This window comes from Olea europaea, chromosome 18 (genome assembly GCF_002742605.1).
Source record: "Olea europaea var. sylvestris chromosome 18, O_europaea_v1, whole genome shotgun sequence".
NCBI classification, from domain to species: Eukaryota; Viridiplantae; Streptophyta; class Magnoliopsida; order Lamiales; family Oleaceae; genus Olea; species Olea europaea.
In genome coordinates this window covers 20,074,195-20,086,732 of record NC_036254.1, presented here as the reverse complement: position 1 = coordinate 20,086,732, position 12,538 = coordinate 20,074,195, and the positions used below count along the sequence as shown (strand labels likewise).

General features: G+C 35.7%; 1 protein-coding gene across 1 annotated transcript; it reads left to right on the top strand.

Annotated features, from left to right (window-relative positions):
* Positions 1–6,486: 6,486 nt before the first annotated feature.
* LOC111366841 (importin subunit beta-1-like) lies at positions 6,487–11,689 on the top strand (the record flags this gene model as incomplete). The annotated part of the gene is made up of 3 exons (XM_022987535.1): positions 6,487–6,623; positions 7,795–10,218; positions 10,317–11,689. Coding segments are annotated over 3 exons (2,760 nt in total), but the record flags the coding sequence as incomplete, so codon positions are not given.
* Positions 11,690–12,538: the final 849 nt, after the last annotated feature.

Below are 12,538 nucleotides of genomic sequence, written 5' to 3'. Positions count from 1 at the left end.
AAATAAAAATAAACGAATTTAAAATATCTAATAACTAAAATTAACACCGTTATTCCCCGACAACGGCGCCAAAAACTTGTTCGTGTGAAACCCGCATGCGTACGGGATCGTTGTACAAGTAATAAAATTTGTGAGTTAAGAGTATTGTTCCCACGAGAAATAAGGTTTAATACTTAGTTAAGTAGCTTTTACTAGATTCGAAGTGCTATAAAATAAAAAAAGTTTGTGATTTGTATGTTTTATATGCTAATCTTAAACTAAGAAAGTAAATAAAATATTTATTTAATATGTGAACATTTGTACTGGAATCGTGAATCCCCCTATTTGCCATCTAATTCAGCTCTTAATTTATAATCTAGTAAATTCATGCATTCAAAACAATCGATAATCCACTTTTATTCAATATTCTTTCCCAAAATATAATAAACCTATAATTACCACGAGACGATCATATTTCTAATTTGAATTCATATGAAAAACATGCATTGATTCACATGATTTATCACACGTGATTGCACATGCCATAAGTATTATTCTTAATACCTATTGTTCATGCGTTGATTTTACAGCGTTTATTGTGAGTATTCCTACACTACAACAAGCAACTTACTATCTAATTGGTGATCAAGTAATTAAATAGTTCAATGGGAATGCAAAACCAATTAAGAAAAAATCATGAAATACTAAATTAATTGTTTTGAATTAAAATAAACAAAAGATAGGATTCATCATTCATCCAATACAATGAAAAACTAGCCTAGATATTAATATATAAATTACAAGAAAAATAATAGAAAAATATCACCTAGAATACAAAAGATGTTGATCTTCACGTCCAAAGTTGAATTTTTCAAAACTTGATGTAATTGAACTTTAATTACTTGCTATGACTTGATCTTCTCTCTCAAAATATAGAAATTGGCCCCTTGTTCCTGATGGATTTGATGAAACTATTGTGTATGAAGAAGCAAGAGAGAGACCCTTCCATTGCTGCCCATATCTTGTATTTGTTTGATGAAATTAGGTCAAAATTCACGTCCAAATTGACTTCCAAAAGAGTTTGAATCAATAAGGAAAGTTGCCTTCACGCGCACATAATTTTGTCTCTGCACTACTTTCAGTATTTTGATCATAACTTTCTCTATTAGCATCCGATTCAGGTGATTCAAAGTAAATTAGAAAGATAATTAAAAGATCTACAATTCTTTTAGAAATACAATTTTTCCAATTCAAACATTCTCCATCCGAAAAATGGGTCTCAATTTGATCAAAAGTCTTGAAGATATCTTATATGATTTGAAGTCGATTTATGGTAATATTCTAACCATATTCTTTTCCTTTTTGACTCCAATTTGCATTCAATTGACTTCTATCAATCTTCAAAATATCTTTTGTGATCCAAATCAACCATTAAATATTTACACTTTGGTCCCCATACTTTGGATTTGCTTCATTTAGCCATTTTCCGTTCTTTTTTCCAATTCTTCTTTGAAACATGAATTGTTCCAAATAAAAGCAATAAATAACAAATCAGGTTCTAATTCATTCAAAGAATAACAAAATATCATCATTTAAGATCCCAAAAAATGTAGAAACTACACTTATCAGTTAGGTATATTTCTATCAGGAGTTCATTGCTTGCTGTTTCACTGCAAGATTACTTTTACTTGAAATATAACAAATTAAACCATCTAAACATGGTTAGTTTGCACTTTAAAGATCATACACTACTATGCAAAAATCACTCAACACGACTTTAGATTGTTGGAAAAATTGAGTGATTTATGAGTAGATAAATTTATTATCAATTAACACAATAAAATAACAAATACAATTCAAGAATAATATAACATAAAATAGAGAAGAGATTTAGAAAGCAAGCCTTGGGAGTCACATCGAGCACGCTATCGTAAAGTTGTGTTGCCTCCCTTTCATTCGGGTTCTTTCAGCACTACATGGTTCCAAGATAAAATCCATGTGGCTCTCCTTTTGCGGGCACGACCATAGGAAGATAATTGAACGAGTCTCTCATCGAGTTGCCAAAAATATAAGAATATAGTATAAATTATAAAGAATGTTTTCCTTCCAAATTATTGTATGCTAATGCTCATCTTCAATGAGATGTAATCACCTTTTATAGGTGAAAATTAACCTCCACAATTACGTCATTAAAATAGAGACTATAACATGAATTATGATGTTTTAATTATGTTAAAAGTGATTATTAAATAAATAAAAATAGAAAATTAAATAGGTTAATTGTTGAAAGGTTAAAACTTTATTTTAAGTTACAACACTAGGTTCCTAACGATGTCAATAAGACTCGAATAAATCTTTGAATAAGAAGTTTTCCAGGAACAGTGACAATTGCATCCTTAATTTTTTTTCCAAGGTATGCTTCGGCGGTTTCCTTCATCTTTGATAGAATCATGGCGTTAATCTCCTTAGGACTAAAAACCTTGGTCTTGCCATCTTTCATTTGGATCTCTATGTATGGTTTTCCCTCCTTTTTCAAGATCTTAGATGGAACGAGCTTCATGTCATTTTGGACCTCTTTATCTTCAATCCTACACCGTAGCAAGAGTTATAGTCCTGATAATTATAAATGATTCCATGAGTAGAAAAAACAAAAGAATATAAGCAGTGGTAGATTTGGTATGGGGCAGGTCAGTTGTCTCTATACTAAATTTAAAATTCAAAATTTTGCACAAGATTTTCAAAAAATTCCTTATATTTTTAATTTTGCTGCCAAAATTAAAAAACAAAAGAATCCATGTCTTACTTTCTTCCAATTAGCCTCTTGACGTCAAAGATAGTCCTCTCGGAATTAACTGAAGCCTGATTCTTGCTGGCCTCACCAATCAACCTCTCATTATCAGTAAAGGCAACCCATGAAGGGGTTTTCCGATTTCCTTGATCATTCGCTATGATATTAACATTCCCGTCTTTGAAAACACCAACACATGAATATGTAGTTACAAGATATATCCCGATAGCGGTTCCCAATTCGCTAGCCTCTTCTTTCGCAGCAAAAAAAGCAAATAAACTTCGTGTTTTGAGGATACAATCACAATATCAATACACGCACATTAAAGTTTAATCCATTAAGATGAATAAAAATTATTTATTGCCAACAGAAATAAAAAAGCAAAGAACAAGGTTAGGATCGGTCCTGAGGCGAGGCACGCCTTAGGGCCCAAAGCCAAAGGAGGCCTTATTTATATGGCCCAATATTTTTTTATTTTTTATTTTCAATTAAAGGTAGAAACCCCACGGGGCCTCATTTCATCGCCTCTCACCTCTCTGCTCCACCGGACCGACGACAGCGACACTCCAGCACTCGAGTCTTTCTTTGTCTATATACATGCTTCAATTTTTATTTTTAACTTTTTTTTTATACTTGAATTGAAATGAAGTAAATCGCTAATTAAAGCGACTTGGACGAGGATTGAAGTGGTGCGGCGGAGAGCGGAGGCGAAGCAGAGGTTTCTGAAAGAAGATCTGGCGAAATTGCTTTCTAATGGATTAGATATTAACGATTATGGAAATTGGAAGGGTATAAATGTAGTTCCCGTTTTGGTATTATTCTTCCTCCTTTATATTTTTGAAATTACTTGTGCTTTGATTTGAGTGTTCTTCTTGAGGTGATTGTTATTATTATATCTGTTCGGTTGAGCTTATAGAAAATTTAATTTTACCTTCTTTGCAGTATAGGCTTGAACTGGATTTTTTGAGAATTTAAAGGGAAAAAAATGATATATTATTTGGTGTTTGATTGACCAATTCTCAATAGTTCAAAATTTTATAGTGTATTGCTGTGAAATGAAGCTCATCCATTTCCCTTTATCTCACTGACTCAATGAAAAAAGATTTCCAATGATGTGAGAATTCAAAGTCGAAACAGTTATGTCCATAGCGCAAAGTGTTGTCATTAAGTTAAATTTGAAGCTACGATTTTTCAATTTCAGGGACTACTGATTTACATTAAAATTTCCCTTGAGCTCTCTTCTTCTGTTTCTTTTTTGAGTTCTCCATCATATAATAAACAAACTTTGAATTTTTATTGATATCTGATTCTACTTGAATGAGATTGTGATATGGATTGTAATGCTGATTCAATCGGCTCGAGTACTGGACACAGATCTGGTTCCTATTTAACAACGAAAATCCTTCATTAAAAGTTCTCTTTTGTATCTATGAGCATTTTGTTGGCATATCCCTTGAATGTCTTCTTTGCTTTCTTATCAATCCATAACATCTACAAACATTAATTAACCTATGGTAGATGTTTCACACTGGAATTTATTCTTACACTGGTGTTTTTTGTTTTCACCTGCAAAACAGACTGAAGAATTTCTCACTGGACTTAGCCTCTTGTCATGCTATGATTTTATTGAGTAGTCGTGCGAATATGTTGCAAAGCAGCTTTCAAAAATGCAGAAGTCTAGGTATGATTAGATTACATTTTCAAAGCTTCTTATGCATTTTCTTGCACTTCTGATGATTGTGATGATCCACTAGCATATCTTTAGTGCACCATCCAACTATGGCTTTCTCCCATGCTCCATCTGCTTATATGTTCGGTGGTTTATTTATGCATTGTTATCATATGCATCTATAAATATAAACTGCGACCAAGTCAAAGCACTTATGCAGGACAGAATGCACAGATTGCAATGCACTCCCTTAGTCCTACTGTCCTTCTTCAATGTTTTTGCAATATGATTTAGCCTTTGTTATGTTGTTAATAGAACTGATTTTGATGTCTCTTAATGAGCTATCAGTGCATGGATTGGTACTAGAAATGTAGAACCTTAGCTGTGTGAGTCTTTTTAGAATGATGTATTGAGATCAAAAGATTTTAAGCTCCCACGTATTCATGTCTGTCCACTTCAAGAATGGATTTAGCCAAGATCCTTCTTGTGATCGAAAATTATATTCTACTTCATGCAAATGGAGAGAAGAATGGAGTGGGAGAGAAATGCTGAGACGTTTTAGGGATTTACTTAATGGTTGCTATTAAATTTATCTTTCATATACAATTTAAATTTATCTTCAACAATTAATTGGTTGTCGTGGTTGTTGTTAAATTTTGATTTTAGGATTGTGAGTTGTGACGATAGAATTCTCAAAGTGCTCCGCATTGTGTCATTTCATAATTTTTGCTCAATTCATATTTTTCAGGTAAGTAATGGCTTGCCCCTGCTTATTTATAAACTATTAAACATATAGAAAATGTTCGAAATCTTGTCGGCTTATATATTACATTGTAGTATTGCACTCTTGTCGAATTATATTGACTTTTGTTAGATTTAATCGTATGATCAATTGTTTGAGCCCCATTTTTGGTATAGAATGCATTTCGGAGTAGTAGGACAATTTTATTTTTTTTGTTTTTTGTTTTGCAGTTGAGTATTAAGTTAACAATTGGTACCATAATACGCATATATTTTGCATGTATAATTTTTTTTTCTTTTTTGGAGGGGGAGGGGGGTCTAATTTTTTAACTTCGCTTGAGGCCCCCAAAAGCACAGAATCGACACTGAACAACAAGGTCACAACCCATCAAAAATACTAAAAATTTCATTGGAATTCAAATACTACCTATGACGACAACGGCGAAAACAGTGGACAGTGCACTTCTTTTCCATGCACCTGCCATCTCGTAAAGCTTCGAAATTAATCTTTGTACGAAACTAATGAAGGGTCTGTCTATTCATACAGTTAAAATAATCTAAATTTCTTGTTATTCAAGTTCCAATCACTTTGGAGGAGGATCTCTTGTGCGCAGAAGTGTACAGGCGGTGGGGGGAACTTGTGATCCAGTTGAGGTATAACCCGCGATTTACCCCCTCCAAAGTTCTAGGGGCAAGGGTCTTGGGGGTCCAAAATTTAGTTTAGTGTAAGTTGGGATACCTGGATATCCAAAAAAAAAAAAAAAAAAGAACTAGTTTTATAACTTAGTGATAAAATAGTAAGTCATGGTCAAATCTGAATTTTGACTTTGGGAATATTCCAGATGAGGTCCCCAATGTTTGGAGCCTATGACCATGGAGTCCACAACCTCTCATTTTCATTATAAGTCCCTAAGCTATTAAAAATGTGCTAGCATGATCCCCATCCCCGCCTATCTTCTCGACCACAACTAACACCATAGTAAAATTATGTACAAACCGGTCATCCATCTCCATGGATTTTCTAGTTTTATTATTATTATTTTTTTTTCATACCAAAATACTGACAGCGAGTATAGTTCTCATTGAATTATGAAAAAGTAACAAAATACTGAATACAACAATCAGTAATATAGGGCCAAAAATAAATTGAAATATGAATTAAAAAAAAGGTTCAAATAATTCCATGGGACCCAATTGCTTATCCATATACGATGAGGAAACTACCTAGTCCGTGCAACACGCAATAATTTCCCAGTAAAATATTATTTGCATATTTCGAGTCTAGCTTTACATACCCATCTCTCTCTAAAAACTAAAAAGCCTCTCTTTGAAAAAAAAAAAAAAAAAAAAAAGAAAAAAAAAACTCCATATTAGGGTTTTCAGAGGCGCCGCTTTTGGACAATTTCGGTCCGAGAGAAGTATTTTCTCATTCCGTTCGTTTCTCAGGTAATTTATTTACACCGCTTTGCTTTTTATGAATTTTGTAATTTTTTTTTTATAAAGTTTTTGATCGACTGTTTTGATATTAGTTACTGAAGTTAAGTTCCAATTTTGGTGCTTATAGATCCGTTTACTGGATTGATCTGATTGCTTTGTCAATTATTTTGCAGTTAAAATAGTTATCTAACTTTTTGCGTGTTAAGTTTTCACTTTTCAGATTGTTTGTTTTTTATGAAGGTTTTAAGCAAATGATACTTATTTTCTTTCTGATTCATTGTTATTTAATGGATTTTGGATAGATCGGATTGGTTTCTAGAAGTTATTTTTGTGCTAATCTGAACTTTTTAGCTTTAAGAAATTAAAGTTCTGGTGGGTATATTTGGATTTTAAAACTTAATTAATGAATTATTGTACCTTTGATTGGTTTTAAGCGTATGTTTTGTTGCTTTCACTTTTGAGTAGAGTAGAATGAACAGTTGGCTTATATCTTGTTTGATTTAAATGTTGTAGATTTTAGTTAAATTTTGAAGATTGTCTTTTAGATCTATGGCGAGTTCGTTTTATACATTTGTATCTTTACGTTTGGTGTTGAATACCAATGTACCTATTCTCCAACTAGGTCAACAATCAAAAGTCATTATCACCCCTGTTTGCCCATTTATGGGGGAAAGTTCTTGATTTTGTCAATTTAAATGAGCACAAGAGTGGCAGTTGTTCAGTAACCCCTTTCTCAACCTAGAAAATTGTGTTCTTTCTCTGTTTTTGTCGCATGGTAACTGTATGGAATGAGAGAATATTGAATGTGGTACTTTTTCTTCTTATCGATTGGATGCTAAACTGGAAACGTTGTCGGTGTTTAGTTTGTTTCATGGCCCCTGCGTTGAGTATTCTGTCTTAGTATCGCATGATACCCTGTTCAATTATTCTTTTCATCTTTATTTGCCTGGGACTGCAAACATAAAAATTTGCTCAATCTTGCCAACCCCCCCCCCCCCCCCCCCCCCCTTTTTCATTTTTGGCGTGACATTTGATTTCTCATTGATGTTTTGTACATTAATCAATGTTCTTACTTCTCAGGGAGTTATTTCTTTCTTCAGCATTTGAGATGTATTCAATTCTGAGTTTTGATGTCAATGCCTATTTCTTATGGTAATTTCATCTCACTTGATATAAACAGGAAGAAAATAGCAATGGAAGTTACCCAGGTTCTTCTAAGTGCACAAGCTGTAGATGCAACCGTGCGGAAACATGCTGAAGATACTTTGAAACAGTTTCAGGATCAAAATCTTCCTGGTTTTCTGTTATCCCTTTCTGGAGAGCTTGCTAGTGAAGAAAAGCCAATTGAAAGTCGTAAACTGGCAGGTTTGATTCTCAAAAATGCTTTGGATGCTAAGGAACAACATAGAAAGTATGAGCTTGTTCAAAGATGGTTGTCTTTAGATGTGGCTGTGAAGGGCCAAATCAAGGCATGCTTGTTACAAACCCTCTCTTCTTCTGTACCTGATGCTCGATCAACTGCTTCACAAGTCATTGCAAAAGTTGCAAGTATTGAGCTGCCGCAGAAACAGTGGCCAGAGCTGATAGGATCCCTCTTGTCAAATATTCATCAGGTCCCACCTCATGTAAAGCAAGCTACCCTTGAAACTTTGGGGTATCTGTGTGAAGAAGTTGTTCCTGATGTTGTTGATCAAGATCATGTTAATAAGATACTTACAGCCGTGGTACAAGGAATGAATGCAAATGAAGGTAACAATGAGGTCAGGCTTGCTGCCACCCGAGCTTTGTATAATGCTCTTAGCTTTGCGCAGGCAAACTTTTCCAACGATATGGAACGTGATTACATAATGAGAGTTGTTTGTGAGGCCACTCTCTCCCCAGAGGTGAAAATTCGCCTGGCTGCTTTTGAGTGTTTGGTCTCGATTGGGTCAACATATTATGAGAAATTAACACCATACATCCAAGACATTTTCAACATCACGTTGAAGGCTGTCAGAGAAGAAGAGGAACCAGTTGCACTTCAGGCCATTGAGTTTTGGAGCTCAGTTTGTGATGAGGAGATTGATATTTTGGAAGAGTATGGAGGTGAATTTACTGCAGATTCTGATGTTCCGTGCTATCATTTTATCAAACAAGCTCTCCCGGCACTTGTTCCTATGCTGTTGGAGACTCTTCTCAAACAAGAAGAAGATCAGGATCAGGATGACGGAGCTTGGAATCTTGCCATGGCTGGTGGAACTTGCCTTGGTCTGGTTGCCCGGACAGTGGGTGATGATATTGTGCCGCTTGTGATGCCATTTATTGAAGAGAATATAACAAAACCTGATTGGAGGCAGAGAGAGGCAGCTACATATGCATTTGGTTCCATATTGGAAGGTCCTTCGCCCGATAAGTTAACCCCTATCGTCAATGTTGCTCTAAATTTCATGCTCACGGCTTTGACCAATGACCCAAGTAGCCATGTGAAGGACACAACTGCATGGACCTTGGGGAGAATATTTGAATTCCTTCATGGTTCAACTATGGAAACACCCATTATTACTCCAGAAAATTGCCAACAGATTATTACAGTTCTACTCCAGAGCATGAAAGACGTTCCAAATGTTGCTGAGAAAGCCTGTGGTGCTCTCTATTTTCTCGCACAAGGTTATGAGGACTTGGGATCATCATCTTCTTTGATGCCTTATTTCCAAGAAATTGTTCAGTCCCTTCTCAACGTCACTCATAGAGAAGATGCTGGGGAGTCACGACTTCGGACTGCTGCGTACGAGACACTTAATGAAGTGGTAAGATGCTCAACTGAGGAAACTGCCCGGTTAGTCTCGGAGCTTGTTCAAGTCATCATGGCAGAGCTTCACAAGACTCTCGAGGGACAGAAACTCTTGTCTGACGAGCGAGAGAAGCAGAATGAATTACAAGGCCTTCTCTGTGGGTGCTTACAGGTCATTATTCAGAAACTAGGGGCTTCAAATACCGCCAAGTATGCCTTCATGCAGTATGGAGATCAGATCATGAACCTTCTTCTCAGGGTTTTTGCTTGTAGAAGTGCCACTGTCCATGAGGAAGCAATGCTTGCTATTGGTGCATTTGCCTATGCAACAGGCCCCAACTTTGCAATATTCTTGCCTGAATTTTACAAGTACTTGGAGATGGGTCTACAGAATTTCGAAGAATACCAAGTTTGTGCTGTAACAGTTGGTGTTGTGGGTGATATCTGCAGGGCATTGGAGGGTAAGATTCTGCCTTACTGTGATGGGATAATGACCCAGCTCCTCAAAGACTTGTCAAGTAACCAACTTCACCGATCCGTAAAGCCCCCAATCTTTTCATGCTTTGGGGACATAGCACTGGCCATTGGAGAGAATTTTGAGAAGTACCTAATGTATGCAATGCCCATGCTCCAGAGCGCTGCAGAATTGTCTGCTCACACATCAGGTGTGGATGATGAAATGATAGAATATACTAATCTTCTTAGGAATGGAATTTTGGAGGCATATTCTGGAATATTCCAGGGCTTCAAGAACACTCCTAAGACTCAGCTTCTGTTCCCGTATGCACCACATATCCTTCAATTCCTAGACAGCATTTACATGGAGAAAGATATGTAAGTATACCCTTTATTTTGTAATCACAGTTATGCTTCTTTGTTGTACTAATCTTTTGTATATTTATCATCTGATTGTTCAATCTATATTATTGCAGGGATGATGTTGTGATGAAAACTGCTATTGGTGTCCTGGGCGATTTAGCTGATACGCTGGGAAGCAATGCAGGTTCTTTGATTCAGCAATCTGTCTCAAGCAAAGACTTTTTAAATGAATGCTTGTCTTCAGATGACCACTTGATTAAGGAATCTGCCGAGTGGGCCAGGTTGGCCATTAGTCGTGCCATTTCTGTTTGAGGTGGCATCCAGGGAGTACGTATTATCTAACCTGCATGCATATGGTCATGTTGAGTCGGTTCAGGTCGGGTCCAGAATTGCATAAAACGAGTCGGTCATTAAATTTCTCTGACTACAGAAGCCATTTATCTTCGTAAAGTCACTAACTCATGCATAAGCATCATGGGATCGGGATGGTGGTGGCTGAAGGACCTGAGAAGCAAAATCTCGGGTTCATTAATTTTGCCATGGGAAGGAATCGGTGGCAGTGGCTTCTCAGTAATTTAAACTTGAGAAGTAGAGTTCAATTTTTGAGATCGATTCGGGAGGGAAGATAGTTGTTACTGTGCTGAATGAACAAATCAGTCTGCATTGCATTTCTGTGCTTTGTGCGTCCTTGGTGGTCTCTCCCGGTGGTCAAAACAAGATATTCTCGATGTCATCCTTGATCGGGACAAGATAAGCCCCCAGAGCTTTGGTTGGCATGATACCTTGAGCCAGCCAACCCACCTACCCGCTGCAGTTTTTCTTCCCTAATTTTTAAATTTTCTTTTTCATCAAAAATCAGTTTTTTTAAAAAAAATGTTTTCTGGTCTGTCTTTCTCTTGCATTGGTCATACATAAGTTCTTGGAGTCGATTTGCATTCAATCTCATTATTTTCATTCATCATGTTATATTTGGGGGGCTCAGGTCGGGGTTAGTGGGCCAGGTGGTTGGGTGTCTGGTCGGGTTATGCATTTCATTCTGGGCCGGGCGGGTGGGTGGTCAGGTTAGGCATTTCATTCACATCATTTTTTTTTCTCCAAAATTTTTCAATCATGGCATTTCACAGGTCAAAGAGTCGAAATACATGCATTTGTGAAAACATACATGCTTCTCTGTTTCTCTATGTAGAAGTATTGTTTGCGTTTTTTCCTGTCAATCTTGCGGTTTTAGACGTTTTTTCTTTTGGTTTTTGAACTTTTGGGATTTAAAAAAATGCAATGTCATGAACTGCGATGACATTGGAAGGATTGAGAATAGGATATTGAAGAATCAATTGTTGTCCAGAGGCAGTGTATTTGTGTAGTTTTGCCTCACATTTTCAGCTTTCAATGGATGTATATGATTCATTTTATTTTGTATTTTCAAGGGAAAAAAATGTTTCTGTTATTACATATGCTGCATAATGAATGAATATCGAGGTTTTGAAAAGGATACAAGTTGTCTTTATATATAGCATGTTTCGCCAAGTTACAATTTATATTCTTTTTAATTTTTTAATCACACATTCCCTAAAAAAAATTATTATTTTAAAATACATTTTTTCCTGTACCTCGTTCAAATGGAGCCCAAATGAGGGCCTAGTATGTAAAAGTTCTCTCTCTTCCATGGTAAGTCAGTTTTTTTTAAAAATTCTTTTACGTAAAATCACTTTTATAAAATTAATCAAACGCGTTCAAAACTACCTTTTTGATGAAATTTATTTTAATTTATCAGAAGTCATGTCAAAATGAGTTTGATATGTATGTCCATTAATCAACTATTCGTGTTGAATGCAACTTGCAAGTAAAGTTGGAGGTAAAATTGTCAAATCATTAATATTTAATTTTTATTGGAGGAGACTCACTTCAGAAGTTGTGTACGCAACGAAAACCACCTTCTTGATCATTACGTATCCCATTGCCCTACTCAGAGGAAGTCCAAATAATTGAAGACTGGCAATCACTTCAAATGTGGGAAAAATTTGTACTAAGCATTCTAGTAAAACAGTATGCACCACTTTCAACAGTAGCTTAGTGCCTTCAACTACTGTGTAGTGCACGTATCGAGTGGATATAGATATCACTTGATAGCTACTTCCATTTAGTTCGTACGAATCGAATGTTGAAAGCTAAAGAACTCGAGGCCATTCAGTGTATGCAACAATTTGTGACGAATCATGCTACATATACAGAATTTGTTCGTGGAATTCTTTCACAAATCTCAGTCGGCATCATTTCATTGGAAGTTACAAAAAAGTTAAAACAGAAAAAAAAAAAAAAAAAAAAAAAAAGAAAAAAA